Below are 20,184 nucleotides of genomic sequence, written 5' to 3'. Positions count from 1 at the left end.
ATTGACAAACTCTGCTGAGCTCGACAAGGACCAAACATCCCACAGGGTTTGACTCAGCCCCACCTCGCCAAGAGTATAAATTCAGCGCATAAACGATCCTCCATTTCGAGGACGAGAACACCAACCTACGGACGGGTCGACGTGCCTGGACCTCTCTCCTCCCCAAAACAGGGACGCCTTTTTGTTAAGGTTTGCGCCTCTGACAACGTCGGACATTACCCCGGGAAAAATACCATTGTTGAAAGCGCTTAATTATCAGTTTGAGCTCAGAAAATGTAGAATTTGTTGCAGTAAGTGCATTTATCACTGGCAATCCTGAACTTGTTGATCTGTCGCTTTAATAAATTGTCTATTTTGATCAACTTTGCGAACTCGACTCAGTGAAAGCCCTTTTGAGGAGGGCTCTGGCAGGCAAAGTTGATTACCCCTTTCCCTCCCTTCACGCGACAGTAACACTCTTTCAGGCCAGATCCATTGTAAGCTTGGGCAGCACACAATGAGCTGCCAAGCATTCACTTTACTTTATATAGAAACAGATCTTATTTAAAATCAGCTGGACTGGTTATTACAAACTTAACTAAAAGCTCTTCTAGAGTTACCCAATAATTTTGGTCTGGCATAAGGCCACACTTACCCTGAAAGGCATGGTATCATTCACCCCTGCTTCTCCCTCTTCCTCAGTGCATGTTCCTGCACTGCTCCTACTTTTCTCCCTAATTCAGATGAACACTTGAATCTTCTTTTATTTGCAGGATTAGCTTTCAGTTAGATCAGCAAGCAGAAAAAGGCATGACTGTCCCTTTTGGCAGCAAAGCATTCTTAGGTCAGTGAAAGTGCAACATGAAACCACACCTTTCACTGAAGTGACTTTATTGCAGACATAATTTTACAATCTAATTACGAGATGTCAGGGGTTCAACGGAATAAGTCACTGAAAACATACAAGCCTAAATTAACAGATTTTAATGCATTTAATTATTTTCTTTAAGTGCTATCAGGAGTCAGGACCCAGGCATTTTTAGCTTTGATATAAAGTCTGCATGAACAATTTGATAAGACTCTGAAAAACAGTGAGCTTTAGCATTCCAATATTTTGTCCTGGACAATGACAAATGACAAAATGATCTTTGTGCATTTAATACTACAGTTAGCTCAGATTTCATTTGCAAATGACACATTTAGAGCACTAAAATGTGCAGACAGGTGCTTTTTCCTGAAATGGTAGAATTATAAATTTCATAGAAAAACACTAATATACTCAGATTTTGAATAATTTTATTTTGTCACTAAATGTCAGTCCTATCCTAAGGTCCTATCCTTAGAAGTGACCTGGAGAAAGATCACTTCTAATTCAACAGCACAATGTATATTCTCATCTTTCACTTCATTCCTTCTGCCTTGTGGCAGTGGAATAACCTGGCTTGTAGAAGACATCTTGAGAAACTGCTTCTTCTGGAGGAGAAGCTGCTACTGTTCCCAGAGCACATTTGCACTGAAATCTCCTTGTTCAGCACAGTCCCTAGGAAAATTCCACTGATGTCTCAAACACCCACCACTTCTGCAGAGCCACATCACAAAAGATGTTTTCTCTCTCCTGTACCTGTGGTTCACTTTTCACTAATAAAGGCATTTAAACTCTTTTCATTCTGCAGTTTCCTCTGAGTATTATACTGTGCCTATACCAAAATGCTTCAGAACCAACTTTAGCTTCTGTTCAAATACATAATTGGACCTGGTACCTTTAGGTCACCACTGAACAAGAACTTTGGGGTTTTCTTTTTTCCTCAGCTACACACAGCCTAACTACCTATATGGTAAAGTATGGGGAAATAACTCATGACCTTGAAAGTCAACCTCATAAGCTTTTCCTAGGAGACCTGAAAAGTACAGAAGTCATTATTCCACACAGTGCACAAATGATTTCATACTGTTACCCCTGGCCAGGAGTCCCTGGAACTTTTCATAACAGGTTATTTAGTAGGTAGAAGAGCAGACTAGAGCTATGCAAAGAAACTCATCTGCATTGTGATATAGGAAAGCCACAATGAAAAGGGTCTTTCACAAGTTGTATCCAAAGGTGCCACAGTGTGCAAACAGCCTGTGAGCTGCTTCAAAGTACACTAATATAAAACACTAAGTTATATATGCTTCATATAACTTAGACCAGTTCTCTTATCTTTGGGTACTCTCTATGTAGTGAGAGACCACATGTTGAATCAGAACAAGGAAGGAAAATTTTAAGGATATGCCAACAAATAAACAATCTTTATTGCTCCTTGACTCCAGTTAAGCTAGGGAAATCATCCTGACCAAAAAGAGCATTGCAGGGTGTATTGTTCCCTTATAATACATTTGTTCATAGGAGCTTACATGTTGGGAGATTGCTTCTCAGTTTCTTGAAGATTTTTCACAAGCTCTTTTCATTCTCTTAATAGATATGTACTGCAAAGTACTAGACAAAAGGATGACTGATGCAAGCATCAAGCAGAGATCTTTCAGTTCAAGCTAGACTTTTGGTCCTCTATTTTATCTGAAGAACTTTTCAATTACAAGCAAATTATAAAAACAGCTTTCCCATCCAGTTTTTATTACAGTTTTAACAGTTGTGCTTGGTAATAGCTCTCTTTTGCAGCTCAAGGTCAATTACCTTTAATTAAATAATAACTTTCATATTTTTCTTGAATAATGTTTTCTGTATCTTTGTAAGCCTGGAGAAGCTATATAAAGTACCGTGACTATAGGGGCTGCAATTAGTAAAACTCTGCCGCTAACTTGGAAAAAAAGTGATCTTAGCCCCATTTGCCTCTATCACGTCTTCAGTAGCAGAAACAATTAGCATACAAAGTCTTCAGCAAAACACTGAAGAACATGCTCAAGTACAAGCAATTTTGCTGAAATGAGGCTATTTCATATTATTTGATATTAGTCTCCCTTCAGTTTCCAGTTTCTACTTCCTGAAGCTAAGTTTCAAACTTGAGTTTAATCTAAAAAAGACAACTGAATTAAAAAAAATTCCCTTTGCAACTGGGTTGGCTTACATATTTCCTTGTTTGTACATGACATGACACGGAGTTGCTCAACTAAATCTGCCTTTTCCATCTTTCTTGCTGGCTGCCATCCAAGTGACAAATAAAGGGCTTTTAACTGGCTAGGGAACCTTTAATTCCAGAGCAACATAACAAAGAGGTCATTTGCGCTACTGTCATCAATGGAGCTACCAGCCAGCTCCCCTCATCATCTAGTTTCCTTGAATGTGATTGCTGAATGCAACAACATAACAATGAGTGTATAAAAGCATCACTGAGTAGCTGTTGATTTACTGATGGAAAATATTTTTCCCTTCAAGGTAGAGTTTCCTACAGATAAAGAAAAGGTTATATTTTCTCAGAAGCTCACAATTTTGTAATTCAAAAAATAGGTCTGTCAGCTGCCCATTGAAGGCTGAGAAAGTTTGTCTTCATCTCAGAAGGCATTAAAATTATCGCATGGGCTGGAGAACACTTTGTACTACATAAGCCTCACTGTGCTCAGAAAAAACAAAAGAACAAAATGACACATCCCACAGAGAATCTCACAGCCTGGTGTGCCCTGAGTCTGAGAAAAATCTGGGTAGACTACCCTGGGTTTTTTGAGTGCTTTATTAAAACAGAAAAATGTGGGAAAAGAAAATTTCCTTAATCCAAGTTAAATTGCTTAAATGTGTTTGATTTGTCTTGCTCCTACACATTGCCCTTCTGCCAGGTCCTACCCACTCACTAAACATTAGAAACAACCAGGGTCTGTGCAGGACATAGACACACAGGGACCAAACAGAAAAAAAAGAGGTGATCTGCAGAAATCCTGGTGGTGAACAAGTATGGCTGAGCAGAAGAGATACCTCCCCACTCTACCTGCTCACACCAGGAGCTGAGCAGTGCCCATCTAGCATCTTCAGGAAAACCTGAAGTTTCTAAAGGGTCACATTCTGTGCTGGATGCACTGCATGAGAGAGCCTACAGCCCTCTGAGGCTCAGTATGCTCATTTTGAGGAGCCATTGCTCCATGTGGTGGGAAAACTCAGTGTATGGTTCTGCCTCAGCAGGACCCAGGCTCCTACAGGGCTTTTTTCTCACAAGGAATTGGAAATCCAGGAACCACTGCTCTCTCAAAGGCAGAGAGGCTGTTGCCTCAGAGAAAGGCAGAGACTCCCAACTCCCAGCTCTTGCTGGGTTTTGTGATCAGAATGGGAGCCCCAACTGCTCATGGAGGCAAAAATTTGCTCAGTACCTGCTACCTCATAGCTAGAAAATACCAGCAAGTTGCTGTTTGCCACTGCCCCACTAATGAAGGGGGTAGATCACAGGCATCCTCTCCAGGCTTGGAACTTAGCAAAGGGTGGGATAACACACACACCCCAGGAGGCAGGGTCTGCCCTCTCTAAAGAGTGGCATTTTTAGCTGCCACTGACCCCACAGCTGCCTACTGTAGTGGCAAGGCAGCAGAGACAGCCGGCTCCACAGCACTCCTGGGAACTCAGCAGCAGCAGCAGTGGCTTTATTCTTCCTCCCCAAAACAGGGATAAACTGAGCTTCAACATTCAAAAGCAGGTACTTAGCACATCCCTATCACCCTCATCTTGAGCACTGTGCAGACCCCTGTGGCAAACTGCACCACTCCTCTTACTGTTAAGAGGTAAGGACTCCTGTACATTAAATCTTCAGCCAGGCAAAGTGACATCAAGATTGTTGCCTGTGTATTTATAGGCATAGACAGCTGAGGGCTTCATTCAGAGAATTTCAACTAAACTTTGCATACACACATACACATTGTATTTACTGAGTAGTGCAGTGGGAACTTCAGCCTGGTATGTAACATATCTGGAGAGAGCAGTAGATACAACCAGTGTAACCTTGGCAAGATTCACTTCTTCTCATTTTTGAGGTACAATAAAAAATATGTTCTCACTGCACTTCAGAATAAGTCAGAAGAGTGCTTTTTTACTCAGTTGAGATCAGAACTGCAGCATCCCTGTTACCCAGGGATGTAAGAAAACGATATACCAATAGAAAAGGTGAGATAACGTACCAATGTATTGTCCCAAGAAACAACTGTTTACATCTAGCTTAACTAAAGGTGTAATCCTGGCCAATCCAATGGAAAACTCCTCCTATAAGAATATTTCCTGCTACTAAAGGGGAGGATTGGACATAAAGGGCAAAGATGGCTCAGCACAAACTCAATTTGCATGACAGGACATTGAGTTTTTTTCAGATAACTATGGCACTCAGGCAGATCAGATGGTGCCAATCCACAGCACAGTTGGGGGCAGAAGACACCTAAAATTCAACTAAAAAGTGGGAAATTATTTGGGGAATGAAAATAAACAACTATGCCACAATGGGGTGTAGAAGAAGGTAAGCTAGGCAACTTTGAATGTGTTTCCAAGACTCAGACCCTAATACAGCGAGAACTGAAATACTAATCCTGTCAGCATCTTCGACAGCTCTTCCACTACAGATTGCTCTTGGGAAGGTCCGAGTCCATCAGGTGTTGCCAGAAAAAGGCCTGTATCCTGTGCCAAGCATCTTCTTGGGCTTTGGCATGCTCTCTCCATTGCCCTCCCCACTGCACAAATACCCCAAGCACTTTGTGCATGGAAGCCTGGCACAGAGGAAAGTATGGTGGCTCCAAGAGGTGCCCTGCTCCAGAATAAGAGTAAAACTCCACTTTCCGTCCATACTGCTGAAGGCGCTGTACAGCATCCTGGCAATACAGGTCACTTTTCCAGTTTTTGTCATCCAGCCCTGACAGGAAGAGGAACTTAGCCAAGGACCTCTCCATGGGAATGCGACAATCCCAAGTCGCTGGGTCCCTGTGATCATCTAGAATATCTGTAAAATCTACTAGGCCAGACTCCTCATTGGGCTTCATCCTTCCCAAATCATATGGGTGGGGACGAACAGTGAAGCCATCACCCTGCAGGGGAATGAAAGAATTAAAACCACTTCCAGAAATGCTGACAGCTGCCTTGATGCCAGGTAGAAACGTGGCCATGGAAAGGGCTAGATCAGCTCCTTTAGACAAGCCCAAAACGCCAATCCCAGTATCTTTCACCTGAAACACAATTATGAAACAACCATTATCAACAACTCCTCATTTTTTGGGCTGACATAACATGTTTAGCTTCCTCACTCCTCATCCAATTAAGACCTCCTATTTTTTACCCCTTCCCTCTCTCAATTCAGGTTACATCCCTCCCACACTGATTCCTTTGCTGTACCTCCCCAAGAGTGACTATAAATTCTACATCTCCTGAACATTTCTGCTCCTGTGACTGCAACACTTTTTCCTCCTGGTGACCTCTACAGACCAAGCCTCTTTGCTCCCTCCATGTCTTGTCTTGACACTTGCTCTCAGTGCTGTATCTTTTATTGCACTGGACTCCAAAACCGTCAGTCATCTTTCTTCTGGTGCCCTTTAGCAAACCACTTCTTCATGGGTTTACTTGCATTGATTTTCTTTCTCATAATTGTTTTTTCATACTCTCCTACATCTGACTTGTTATTTTCTATTTCGTCTTGAAACACAAGTTCCTTATGCTTGGGGCTGAGTAACCCCAACAACTGTTTAAATCAACTTATTTATTGTGAAAGCTCTTCATACCAAATTCATGTTGTAATCTGTGTCTTGTAAGATGCTCTGGAAGCTTCAGAGCTTTATGAGGAACAAGGCAAATAGCAAGGCTGAATTCTAGTCTCACAGTGGCTACTTTCCTGGTGTCCATGTAATATAAAATAATCACGAAAATAAACAACTTTGTCAAATAAAAAACACATAAGTAACAATCCATTCAAAGTTTAAATGAAATTTGATTTCTCTTGACCTCTTTTTGGTTTAAGTATTATGATATATTGCTATAAAGCGTCTTTCTCAACCCACATGCTTGTTCAAATACAGCCCCAGCTTCTTAAAACATGACACACTCTCCAACACTAGAACTGTAGAAGTTCCTGCTCTTAAATCATTTTATTAGTGTTCTGTGAAACTTACTCAGAATTGAAAGCCTACAACATCCCAGAAATATTAGAAGTTAACAACTTTTTTTTCCTTCTAAAATCATCTAAGATACAAGAGTAGAAACAAAAAAAAAAGATTTCCTGGCTTAAGCAGTTTTGTGCTTCTGCTCCAGTAACTGCTTTGATGTAAAATCTTATGCAAAAACAGGTTTGCACAGCGACACTCTATGGACTGTTATAAGGTGCTGTGCAAAACAGCTATCCAACTCGTCACAAAACTGGAGTTGGCACATACGTGTTTCCATCTCTCAGCCCTTGCTGCCTGATACCAGGCTGTCTTTTAGACAATGCTGTCTCCTTCCACATCTCAGAAACTTAGTTGTACTCAGTGGCATATAACATTTCAAATCAGGGAATTGGAAGATAGTTTCTAATAGAAAGAGCATCACAGTTTGTCTCCTACCTGCTGTTGCTTCCGCAAAAAATTTACAGCTTCCTCAAAATAACCCAGTTCAAGAATCTCTGGCACAGCAGGGAGATCTTCAAAGGCCATGTAAGCCAGAGCCAGTGTCACAAAGCCTCTGCTAGCCAGAAGACTTGCTCTGTATTCAACAAGACCTCCTCCAGATCCATACAAATCAATAAGTCCAGGAAATGGACCAGATCCTGCAATGAAAGGCATATACTCATAGAGAACAGTTTCTAAAGTTGTTCTTTCAGTAACATGCTGTCAGCACACATCAGGATAGTAGATATTGATAGGAAATCCCTCTCTGAAGGTTTTCATGTAGGTTCTCATTCTCAGGGACACAATCACTGTAATTAGATTCTCTTCCCCAGAGGCATTAATTGACATGATTACCCCCTAAGGCTATGTCAGTTCAAGTCTCCTGTATGGATTACCACCAAAAAAACCCAAGCATTTCTGTGAGCAGCAGAATCCATGAAACCTAGTTTCCAGAGGCTCTCTCCAGCATGGATTCTCTGATGTCTAATGATGAAGCTGAGTACTCCTGCAGCACCTCTCTCTCTCCCTAGGAGCACTAATTTGGATATTTCTTTTCTCTCTCCTAAGAACTTGCTATTGGAAATTCGTATTTTGGGGATCTTTATTCCACCATCACATTCAGCCAAAATTAGCCTAGATGGTCTCAAGCCATTGGAGACAAATGAACAAACAGTATCACTGCATGAGTTTCACTTCTTTAGTAACTGTGCTAACAGCTTCTCTGGGGAGGGAACACTCTGAGTTACGAAACACATTCACAAATACCAGCACTGACCTACATCAATTCAGACTTCAGTTTTATCTAGATAACTACTTCAGGGCTTCTCAGTTCTCCTCCTGCAGTTCTATGATCTTCAATGCCTATTGCTGCTCTGGCCATTTTCCTTGCCAAATTTAAAAACATAGTGGAAACTTTGCCTAAAAAGGATTTGGTGTCACAGCAGCTGCAAGGGACTTTTTATTTTCTACAGAGTAAAATATTCAAATTTAAGTACTGCTCAAGGAATATAAATGGTCCAAAAACTCAGAGGAGTTTTATTCAGAATCCAGTCTTGTCATTGTCTCTGCACAGAGTCTTGGAACATGACTTTTATTTAAATCCCCTGGCTTTGCCTTTCTCATTTGTCCCCCATCTTCATCAGTATTCCATGCAATTAAGCTGCTCAGCTGATCACGTATTGACTTTTTCTTTGGCTTTTCCAGGCACAAGTCCAGAGTCTGCAGGAAAATCTGTGGCAGCAGCTAGAACAGACTAGGCCTGTTGCACCCTGAAACCTGTGCTCCCACCATGTCTCATCATTGCTCACTCCAGTGCTAGAGTACAGTCACACCCCTACAGCTCAGCAGAAGATCAGGGGTCTCTTTGTGCTATGAGCTAAACAGAAGAGTTAAGAAACAGACACATTCTTCCCCAGAGTCCTCACTTCATGAGAGGTCCTGTCTCCTCTTGCTCTGCTAAAGAGAACAGGAGACACCTTGTATCAATGCTGCTGCCCCCATTGCACAGCACTGCCTTTGCAACAAGCACCTTACCTCCCCAGACAAAGCTTGCACCTATCCTGCTTTGCTGTGAGGATCAAAATAGCTGGATCAAGCAAAACCCAAGGGAACAATTAACTGAAGACTTGCTCTGGGTTATTAAGCGTATCCAAGGGCAGCAACGCATATAACATGATGTAACGCACATCTGGAAAACCAGCAAGGAATTCAAACTCACCAGGAGGGAGGAAGAGAGTTGCTTTAAGCCGACCTTCTCTGACTGAAATCCTCTTCACCCCCTCTCCTAAAAACCTTCGCTCATTGGTGCATTTTCCTAGCAACCGGCTCATGTCCCCATGGCCGTCATACACTTCCAAGTCCACACAGAAAGGGGTCAGGATGTTCCTCTTTGCCAGTCGCTTATAGGGTGTTTCAGACTGCAGAGACCACAGCAGCCCCATCGGCTCCACTCCTGAATAGCTGCCCCCCACAGCTGGGGAGTGAGTCAGGTCCAGCTCTCCGCTGCTCCCGGCCCTGTAGTGAGCATGGGCTTGGAAGAGCACCCCGCTCTCATCAGCCAGGCAGGCTCTGAGGGTGACCGCCTGCTGAGGCAGAAGACCTGTCACACGGATCTGGATGGGGTCATCAAACAGACACCGGGGAGAAGGCAGAACCATCACCTGCACCACCATCTGAGCTTTGCCTTGAGGGAAAGGAGTTTGGCTTTTTTGGTGAGACACTGGCTGTGTGAAACAGGAATGTCAGCAGCTTGTCACTTCTGAGGCTTAAAATCTCTGCCCAAAGTCCAGGAGGAAACACTGTGACCATTTCCTTCAGTCAACAAGCAAAGGCTTCTGGGAGACGTAGTTCAGAGTACAAGTACCTCCAAACACTTCATCTAAGAGGCAGCATGAAAACACAATCGACTTGCAAATAAATGACATGCAGTGTTATTTTTGATTCTACAGAGACTAAACTAAAAACACCAAACTTCAAATAACAAAAAGAGATATTCAAATCTTTCCCCCAGATTGTGGGAAAGTTTAGATTTGATTGTAGAATTGATTTATAATGCCATGGCTTGGGCTCCTTCATTAAGGCACAGTGAACACAAATAAACTTGAAAATCTGAAGCAATGCAACATTTTAATCTAGCCATGAAACAAACCCTGTATCTTTAATCTCTCTGGAGTTTTCAGCAATTTTTGGACAAGAACCACAAGGTAAAATGATGTTTAGGCTGTAAGCGTGTTTCTTTAAAAAACAACCCCTCCCTCAAAACAGACAAAGTCAAAGAGTAATGATTGTTTTTCTCTTCAGAATAATCAATCCTATCTAAAGGCTATCTGCATTTTCCTGATTAATATATGTAAAATATTTTTCCCCATTATATCTCTGTTGTTTCTGAGGACCTTTGAAGATTTGATAATAAATACCGACTTTTAGTTATCATAAACAACAGTACTACATTTTCGCAATGTCTGTGCATTTAATAGTGTTCTAGTCCTACCCTGCAAGTCTCAGTCATGTGAGTATTCTCATCCTGTTCAGTGAAAACACACAAGTGTGAATTAAGACTGCAGAAACAGGCTCCTGGTTCCCATGATTTGCCTAACCGTGTGTTTGGCAGCAGTTAATGTCAAAGGACTGTCATAATCACCCAGCCCACAAACTGAAGAATCACAAATTCTGCCACAAGACCATGGGTGATGCGCAGATTGACTACAGACCTGGCAACGCAACTCTAAAATCACCACTGAGGATATAAAAGAATGCAGTTACATTTAAAAAACAAAACTGGAAGGAAATAAAAACTGGTAATAAAAATACATAGCTTAACATGAAAAACTGCCAGGACTGACCTAACATGTCCCCATCACCACCATCGACCACATTGTTTGAAACAAGTCAGAAATTATTGCAGAAATAAGCTTTTCAACTGAATTTTATTGCAGAAGTTGTAATTTCTTATCATTGAAACACCACAGACAGCCACTGAACTTACTGAATTACAACTGAAAAGGACTTTTGCCTTAAACTAAAGGTACATGTTGGACTGATGTGGCCTGATGCACAGTGGGTGACCAAGCCAAGTCTTCCTTGTTCATTTGTTACTAAAACAATCTGTAGATCTGAAGGAACAGTCATGGTGTATGTTTTGGGATTTCCAAAACCTGGATTGATTCCCTTCAAATTTTACTTTGGTTACCAGCATTGAGGCAAAATGCGAAGACCTAAAAATGCTATTATCAAACCTTCTACCTTCAAGCCAGAAAAAAAATGGCCAATTGACCTGGACTCTGAAAGCAAGCAATACAGCTGTGATCTGTTTGACAGGCTTTGTTGAGGATAACGTAATGTTCAGTTCTGTTAGCTTGAATCATGTTTGTGCTCCAGTCACAGATGCTGATGATTGTACCACATCAGAGAGGAAGATCACAAGCTTGAGTCTCCCACCTCTGCTATAACACTTTCACGGCATTTGTGAGACAATCTAGTAGTTGATAATAGCTGTATTTTAGGTCATATTCCATGTCATACCAATAATTCACTGAGGAGAGACAAGAAAAAGGAAAAACATTCCTAAAGACAGAATGTAACAATTTATGAACATGTTCACAGACTGTTTTAGACAGTTCAGCCAGCACAGGCTTTTCCTTATTGCTGATTGAACTTTGAAACAAGCAAAGCTTTGACTACAGTGAAACATAATGTAAGTAAACGTTAAAGGAGAGTTCTTTAACAGTACTGCCAATACAACTCAGTCTTAACCCAAACCAACCCTCCCCTCCCCCCGATTCTATTCTGGGGTTCCCTGGAGCAGAAGCTGGAAAAATTTTTAGGAATAGGAAATGTCTAATTCTATTTAGGCCAAGAGTACAAAATACACTTCGATGTTTAATATCTGGATATGAACCTCTCTTTCTCTCAGTGTATAAAGGATGGAGAATTCACTACCACTTCACAGTGGTCATCAACTAGCTTTAAATTTGCTTCTCATTTTAGTTTTGGTGTAATATCTATCTAAAAAAACCCAAGCCAAACAGTATATTATTGTACCAGTGGTCTTGGAGGTAGATATATTTCAGACATCCACTGGACCAGACCCAAAGAATATTGATTGTCAAGTGTATACAGACTGCAGTGCAGTTAACAGACAAATGGCCAAATATACATGACAACTCTCTAGCATTTCGACAAGACAGAGGAAAAGAAAGTTGTCAAAGGGCTTGTAACTGGAAACAATCCTATTTTTTCTTAATAGTCTCTAAGGATTTGTGTAGCAGCACTGCGAAAAATAACCAGAAATACTGATTTTTTGCTAACTTGTCTTTTTATCACAGTATCACAAATACTGAAGTAAATACCTGCAGTAATTGCAGTGTTATGCAAATACTGATGTTGATGTTGTTCAACATGCTTCATTTATTTTGTGTAGGCAGAGGGGATTACTCCAGGTAGAGGACAGCAAAAAACCCTTCCTCATACTTTGCAAAACTTATAGGACATAATGACAATATTTTGCACACCCACACACACCAAATGAGCAGCGCTTGAAATTCTGGAACTCTTTTGGGGAGGGGGGGAGGGAAGAAGAAAAGAGATGATGATAAATCCTACAAAGATTTATTCTGGGGAACAGTAACACAAGCATGGGTTTACTAGCAAGGTAGGAAGTTTGGACAGAGCAGATTTCAGCTCACTTGACAACAGAGTAGCTTCCATGTTGTGCCTGCTTCCATGCCTAAAACTCCTACATTCTTTGGTTTCCTTTTCCACCTCAAAATTGTTTTTTACTATGTAATAATGGCATGGAAAACATGCAGTTTCTTTGTGAAAGGTATGTGGACAGCCAACTTTGCAGTTAGCCAGCTAGGCAGACAACCTGCTTAACTCTATGTAGTAAACAAAAACTGGATTGTGATCACTGAATTAATTATCTTTCTCCAGATTAGAGAACTAGAAATAGTTTTTCTTCTGCTACATCCCTAGCACTTGTTGACAATCCTAAGAATTACAGGCAAAACAGACTGCAAGGAGATAGCCCCATGACATCTGCTGAGACTGTTATCTCTTCCTGAAGGGAGGCAGATGATTTTAAAGGACCTTTGATTCCAGTTATGTTTTGCAGTGGGATATCTAGCTGCACACCCAGCACAGTTCAAAAAGATAGCTGGAAATACTATGTATTTTACCTGCTATACAGCCATGTGATTGCTGAACATGGTGGAACCAGAGAGAAGGGAGGTATAACATCTCACCAGCTTTCACTGTACACTGCAAAGGTTTTGCCTGAGCATACTGTGGATACTGTTCTAGATTTGGGTTCAAAGGGTCCAGGGAGATCCAAGGCACCTAAAAGGAAAAGAGTATGTATGTGGCAATGACCGTGGCAAAAATTTTCAGCAAGTTTCCAGAAAGACAACTGATAACCGAACTTACTAGCTTATGAAACATGTATTCTAGTCTCACAAAACATTACATACAACTACAAAGCCTTCCAAATTCAATGGAGAATGGGCCAAGGACACCAAAATTTGCCCCCTTTAGTAAAACATTTCTAATTAGAGAAAAGGTGCTAAATGTCAGCCATCAGATTTCAGCTTTATGGCATACTTTCAGTATGTCTCCAGGCCTTAATTTACTTTTTCCTCCTTTAGTCAGTACCTGAGAATTTTATCTGCACCATGCTTTTTAGAGACTCCTTTCTTCTTCTAAATGTCTCTGGTCTGCTTTTTCTTGCTGCTAAACTACCCTTCCTGCTAGAACATCCCTCTTGCCTGCATTAATTTCTTCTATGCCCTACAGAGTTTATAAACATCAGCACTCCACCTCACTGTGTTACAAGAATGCTCCTGTAGGATCCTCTGAGCACCACCATGGAAAAAGAGAAAGAGCCCTAGCTTTCAAAGTTCAGGTGTAGCATAAGTCCCCCATTGCAGAGGCAGAAGGAGAGAGATTAGATACAAAAGGGTATTTGATCTTTTGTAAAGTGCCTCAAGTTCTATACATTCTAACCAAATAAGTAATGCTTCTACAAAGGAAACACAATTTGTTCATTCAGACATGTTTTACTGCACTGGACGATACTTCTGTTGAGCAAAATTCAGCCCTGACTAGGGGGAGCAGAAGGTGATGTATGCAGAGGAGTCTGTTTCAGCCTTAATGAAATCAATTCCTTTATTTCCAATTTTTGATTAATTTAAAAGACCTCTACTGGATCTACTAAAGTTTGGTGTGCAGGGGGTGGTTTCAGATGGGCAAGAAAACAGTTTTTCTGGAAGCTGAGTATCCTTTACAAATAACAAAATACAAGTGAAATATCTGGGCATTCTCTTTTCAGTAATGAAGGATTTCTAGTTACCAGCCAATATGCTCAGTTTGAGCACTCAGCAGCACCCAAAATTAGTTTTACTCCGTAAATTGACAGCATTCTTTATATCATTTTTACCTTATCTGCAGTCTTCTCATCAATAATTTCAAATGAGCCACCTTCTGACACATGGTAGGTTGCTGGCTGATAGAGCTCTAGAATCACAGAAAGTTAAATGGCACAACATAGAGAAGCACACACAGAACCTAATGGCAGGGCATGTCACAGTTTTACCAAGTGACAGAAAAATTAAGGCAAAATTATTTTCAACTTGCCATTTTCACCCTCCTTCCCTTTGTTCATCCCAATCTTTATCCTATTTCCTACTATTTTTTTTTAAGTCTGTCAGAATATTGAACAATGCCTTCTTGATTGGATTTCTGTCCTTCTTCACAGGAATTATTCTCTCCTCTTCCTCAAAATCCATTTTCTCCTCGTCCCATTTTGTTCCAATAACAGTCCCATTTCCCTTCTTGAAGTCATAAATACATCCCTCTCTTACCCAGAATTCTGTATTCTGCCTTTCTGTTTTGGTCAGTCTAGCATGTTACCAGGCCAACAAGGTACTTAAAATAATTTAAATATTCTAAAGCTGAAGAGATTGTTATGACTAGGAAAAATTGTATTAGCCTCATACAGCATTCTTCATTCATCAAATCTGAATGCTTAAAAGTCAAGAAATGGGGGGGAAAAAAAAGTCTTATTTCATTAGGAGTAAAGTTAAGCTGTCCATCTTCTAGCAGACGCAATAAAATGGACTATTACTGTGCACATAGGAAAGCAACATACAAAACCAGAAAATGGGCAACACAAAGCAATGCTGTCATAGGAATCTCTTTTTTCATTTCTCTAGTTTTCAGTGGTTCTGTTAGTAACTTTAATATTTCATTAATGTTCTGCTTGTATTTCAACTTCCCTGCTTTTTTCTACAGAAAAAAATTAACAGGCAAAATCCAAACCTGTTAAACATCAAAGATGACATGCTACAATGCTGACAATATACTTAAATAATTTAAATATTCTAAAGCTGAAAAGACTGCCATGAGTCGCATACTTAAAGTGAAGGCTTAAACTGAGATCCAGCATGCCTCCACCAGCATCAATGCACCTATTTTTTTTACACAACCGTGAAACTTGACCTCAGTGGAATGTTTGTATTACAATCTACACGCAGTATGAACTAAAAGAGATTTCTGTTCACACTGGAAAGTATAACACTGCATAAACATCAGAATGTTATCTCTACCTCCATTTTTGTCTTTCACTATCTCTTCCTTCCAGCCTCCAGATATATATACATAGTAAATTATGTACCATATGGGATGAAGGGACGGTCACTCGGTGGATGCAGTAGAAAATGTTTCTCTCCAGATATAACACAGTACAAATTCTCATAATGATCTTTATGTACTAAAATCGAGCAAAAATAGAGAGTGGAGAGAGGGAGAAAATCAGTGTCTTTTCCTTCTTTGTATCATAAACTACAGTAAACTGAAAGCATCATTTCATCTTCTCATTACTAGGCTGCTTCCTCCTCTTGCAGTCAGTGAGAGGGGAAAACAGTGTAATGTTGTAGCGAATGTATTCAGTGCAGCAAACTCCAAATCATTTCATCAGGAACATACAAAGATATGTTACAAAAATGCAATTACATCTAGGATAGAGGCTTTCAGCCAACTGGCATAAAGTCAACTCATCAGCCACCTGAGAGGAGGTGGTATTTCTGGATATCAAACATTCTTACAAAAATGCTCTGAAGTCCAGAATGGCTAAGCAAAGCAGACACTGCCTCAATTTTTAGCATTGTCTAATGCTTTGTATAAGAAGGCTACATAGGGAACAACAATCCTCTGGCACAGACTGATAGTTTGGCTTGATCTATTTCTAAGCCAGGCTCTTAGACTGACAGGACAGAAATCATCAGTGCCTTGCTTGACACAATGTGCAGCAGACACACCGAGAGATGCAGCAGTGAGAGGCTGCAGAAGTGCAAGAGAAAGAATGGAAAGAAGTATGTTAAAGTAGCACTGCCCTGTTGGAGCAAACACACAGTTCTACTAAGCCACCAACATGAAACAAGCCTTATTAAGCTTGTACGGAAAAGCACAAAAGAGACATACAGTGCCATACAGTACGTACAAGATGTCACAGCAGCTGATTCCCCAAGCCAGAAGTTCACAGCATCAGGCTTCTTCCCTGTATAGTTAGGGAAGAGAGAGTTGTTTTCAACAAAGAGAGAATTTGAAGTGCCATGTTTAAAAGTGTTTCAAACGCTTTTCTGCCAACTTGCTTTATTTCCCTCCTTTAAGTTCTTTCATAAATATGACAGGCTCCATTGCTAATAGCACTATGTGAGGAACTGCAAGTTCCTTCTACACTGGAAGCTATAGTAGTGACGCATCAGACTCAATGAGGCAGTAGTAGTATTCAGCCCCAAAGCCATGATTACAACCCTTATTTCCCACATTCTGAATCCCTAAGACTTGGCTCAGAAAGAAACTACAGCACATCTAAATACAGCTGGAGAAAGAATGCAAGATCACAGTAAACTGACATTCTATATAAATATGTTCTGTAAAATACAAATCAACTGACATGGAGCAGCATTTAACTAGGAACAAATATCTAAAATTTTATAATGGGAGGGGGTGTTGCAGGGTTTTTTTTTCACCCTTTGGTTACACTAGCTTTGATAGCAATAACATGAATATGCATCCAAACGTGACTCTAAATCAGAAAAAAAGCAAGCCACTATACAGAAAGGAGTGCTATACAGCATTATCACCACATTATTTCAGATGTAGCGGTTCCAATACACAAGTGAGATACTGACCTTGGAGTAATCCAAACCCAAAACTAAGATTTTTATTTTTAACTATTTCTATTTTTAACTATTTTACCACTTCTTCTGTCTGAGAGGATAAAACCAAACTGAGCTGTGGCAATCAGAATTGGAACAAACATTCACCATGTACATGGCATGATAGTTTTAAAGCCCCATACAAAATATTTACAGAATACAGGGAAGAGGGAAAGTTTACCCAGTGCCTCACTCATCCATGGTATGTCAGGCTGCACGTCACATACAAGTTCAGGGAACTCCTCAGTGAGGTTTGAACACTGCTTCTGCACATAGAATATGTTGGGAGAAGTCACTTTCTTCTCCACAATGTCCAAAAAGTCCATGAATGGCATTTGACGCTCTTCTGGCATGACAAAACGGTCCTGAAACACTGCATCTGCATAACCATTTGGTGTTACTGCCACACTCACTACCTTGGGACCTACTACCTCCCTGCAAAATAAATCAAAGGTTTACAGTTAGACCTCCAATTAATTGGCCCATATATTGGATGCTGGTTACTTTAAAAACAATTTGTTTCACGAGTAGCAGAAATATGAAGCCTGGCCTTCCACACTGGGCATCTCATGATTAGATTTTCTAGTGCCTAATAAGAATCCTGATGTTCTGCTCTGATTGCTCCCTGTGGTCAAGGCCCTGGTAATATCTCTGGACTCTTTCATGTCTAACACAAGTGAGTTCACAAAGTAACTCCCTTTTCCTCAACGGAAGCAGAAAGAGGGTTCTCTTCAGCCACTTCTTTTTCTGAATTATGCTGGAGCTTGATATTCTCAGCACTCAACCCAGCCAAATCTTGGTGGCCACAAGTTCAAAAGTTATCAAGGAGGGAGAAAAGGTGGACAGAGACAGAAACACATGCTGGGTGCTAACAGCCCTTAGTTCTATGAGAAAATAAGTTTAGAAAGTACATATTTTAGGCCTAACTGTAAATCCCTTCTCAAAAAAGATATTTTTTTTAATTCAGTCATTATTAAGATGCTCATAGCTGTCTTTTTAAAAACAAGATGTACTCAGTCACAGACCTACTAGTTTATGCAGACAATCCGACAGCCCCACTCCAGGAGGACGCAGGGTGGAGCACAGGCCAGGATGCTTTGATAATGTGAGTCTGCTGGCTGCACAGAGTCAAAATACACTTTTTACTAAATCTCAACTCTTCAGGATAGTATGTTTGTGGGAAGACATTTATATTTGAGTTTTGGACACTGTGGCAATCAGAAGACGGAACAACTTCATACAGGCTCACAGAGGAATGTGGGCTAAACTTACAAATAAAAACAAATGTTATTAAGAAAGGGCCTTTTACTGAGGTTAACTTAAATTGAACAACAGTCAGATTCAAAAGCTTGTTCATACCTGAGGTATGTTAAGGTCCACTTCTTCAGGGCTGGCCAGTGATTGATGGCATTCTGAATTATACAAGGTTTATTCGGACTCACCCATTCCCGATAAAACTCCAGAGGGGATGGAGGCCTATCCAGATACGGTACGGACTCCATCAACCCCAGCTCTGTCCAGACAAATTAGAAACAGTTTTACCCAGCATCCTGATCAAGCACTCTTCACTAGAACACTAATTGGTTTTAAAACCAGAGACCTTCATCAAAGGCCAGTGATGCCCACAGATTTCAGCAGTCACCCGTTATTAAAATCTATGTATCGTTAAGGAGGGTTTCAGTGCCAAATTGGCGCATTGGAGGCAACGCACGGGCAGCCGCCCAGCTTCCCTCCTGCTGCCCACCGCAATTCAGCCCCCCACATGCCTCCACTTCAGCCCAGCAGGAGATTTCCCAAGCATTAAAGGAAAAATGACAGCAGTGCAGGGCCAATCGCAGCCGGCACCCGTCCGGGACTTGGCACTCTGCTTATGGGGCACCAGCGTCACCCTGGAAACCAGGGGCAAGGCAGGGACCAAGTCTGAAGCACAGGTTTTTACTCTGTTTTACAAAAGCATGCCTTAATTGCCACTGCCTACAGAGACAGTATTTTTTATACAGTGTTGTCAAGTATCTTTAGAATATCTGCATTTAAAATGTGTTGTGTGAAAAGACATGTAATACAGGAGATTCGCCTCTAAATAAAAGGCTTTCAAAAGTTTCCACCGAGGTCGCAATGAAGATACCATAAGAGGATTTTTTTTAAAGCTGAAATAGTGCTTCGTTTTGCCTTTTGACCCTTTTTGGTTATTTACATATGTGTAATTCTCACAAGTTTCACTTTCTTTTTAAAAAAACTGCTTTTCTGCTGTTTCTTCACCTTAGAAAGGCAAGGACTGTTAGACCTGGAGCTCTCGGGGGTGGCTGGAAAATGAGCGTGAGGTTAGATGACGCCGTTTGCTGCTGCGAGGGGGGTTTCCGCTCCCCGCCCTCCCAGCCGGGGCAGCCGGCACCTCGGGGCGCCGAGGCAGCAGCAGGCCGATCTCTTCCCGGCGCAGGCCCCGCGCCCGCCGCTCGCGCACGGCCGTTACAGGCGGGGCCAGCGCCCCCCTCCCCCCACCCGGGGCGGTTGGGCCTCCCGCCGCCCTAACCGCCGCCTCAGCCGCGCCTCACGGCCGGGCGTGGGGCCGCCCCCCGGCCCGCCCCGGCGCTCACCGCGGGCCTCCCGGGGGAAGACGGCTAGGCAGCTCCTCACAGCACGCAGCGCCGCGCCCTCCGCCATGGCCGCGCCGCCGGCGAGGAGGGCCCAGGCGCCGCGGGAGCGGAGGCGCCGCCCGCCTCCTTCCTCCCCCCTCCCGCCTCGCCGCAGCCTCCGTTTCTGCCCGCCGGCGGCAGGGAGCCCCGGCCCCGAGCCAGACGCCGTACGCACACACGCCCTTGGAAAAGAACAGAAATTACAGCTGGGGAACAGGAGCACAGAAAAAACAACCCACTCCACCCCACCCGAAACCCCACCCTATGAGCGAATCCGATTAAATGGCAGTGATCGCTGCTGCCCTGCTCCCCACCACCCCCGAAGAACTGCATGC

At 41.9% G+C, this 20,184-nt stretch overlaps 2 protein-coding genes across 2 annotated transcripts; both read right to left on the bottom strand.

The window, feature by feature from the left end:
- Positions 1-4,921: 4,921 nt before the first annotated feature.
- On the bottom strand, positions 4,922-9,779 carry LOC106498216 (acyl-coenzyme A thioesterase 1-like). Its single transcript, XM_013959366.2, has 3 exons — positions 9,221-9,779; positions 7,459-7,661; positions 4,922-6,093 (listed from the first exon to the last, which is right to left on the bottom strand). Exons 1-3 carry the CDS (start codon positions 9,672-9,674, stop codon positions 5,491-5,493), a joined length of 1,260 nt encoding a protein of 419 aa, XP_013814820.1. The 5' UTR covers positions 9,675-9,779; the 3' UTR covers positions 4,922-5,490.
- A 1,130-nt stretch (positions 9,780-10,909) lies between these two features.
- JMJD7 (jumonji domain containing 7) lies at positions 10,910-19,912 on the bottom strand. Its single transcript, XM_067296472.1, has 8 exons — positions 19,811-19,912; positions 18,576-18,729; positions 17,398-17,651; positions 16,496-16,552; positions 15,671-15,766; positions 14,435-14,511; positions 13,179-13,338; positions 10,910-11,533 (listed from the first exon to the last, which is right to left on the bottom strand). Exons 1-8 carry the CDS (start codon positions 19,875-19,877, stop codon positions 11,445-11,447), a joined length of 954 nt encoding a protein of 317 aa, XP_067152573.1. The 5' UTR covers positions 19,878-19,912; the 3' UTR covers positions 10,910-11,444.
- Between the last annotated feature and the right edge of the window lie 272 nt (positions 19,913-20,184).

Source organism: Apteryx mantelli, chromosome 4 (assembly GCF_036417845.1).
Source record: "Apteryx mantelli isolate bAptMan1 chromosome 4, bAptMan1.hap1, whole genome shotgun sequence".
NCBI lineage: Eukaryota > Metazoa > Chordata > Aves > Apterygiformes > Apterygidae > Apteryx > Apteryx mantelli.
This window is presented reverse-complemented; position numbering and strand designations above follow the sequence as displayed.

What these genes read in the sequence shown, in the direction of transcription:
- JMJD7 (XM_067296472.1), bottom strand. Translation starts at nt 19,877, where the DNA reads ATGGCGGAGGGCGCGGCGCTGCGTGCTGTGAGGAGCTGCCTAGCCGTC. An exon ending in TGGACCTTAACATACCTCAG is followed by an intron (nt 17,652 to 18,575) that starts GTATGAACAAGC and finishes TTTATTTTGCAG; the next exon opens with GGAGGTAGTAGGTCCCAAGG. An exon ending in ATGGATGAGTGAGGCACTGG is followed by an intron (nt 16,553 to 17,397) that starts GTAAACTTTCCC and finishes CTAACTATACAG; the next exon opens with GGAAGAAGCCTGATGCTGTG.
- LOC106498216 (XM_013959366.2), bottom strand. Translation starts at nt 9,674, where the DNA reads ATGGTGGTGCAGGTGATGGTTCTGCCTTCTCCCCGGTGTCTGTTTGAT. An exon ending in AACTCTCTTCCTCCCTCCTG is followed by an intron (nt 7,662 to 9,220) that starts GTGAGTTTGAAT and finishes CTTTCATTGCAG; the next exon opens with GATCTGGTCCATTTCCTGGA. An exon ending in TTTTGCGGAAGCAACAGCAG is followed by an intron (nt 6,094 to 7,458) that starts GTAGGAGACAAA and finishes ATTGTGTTTCAG; the next exon opens with GTGAAAGATACTGGGATTGG.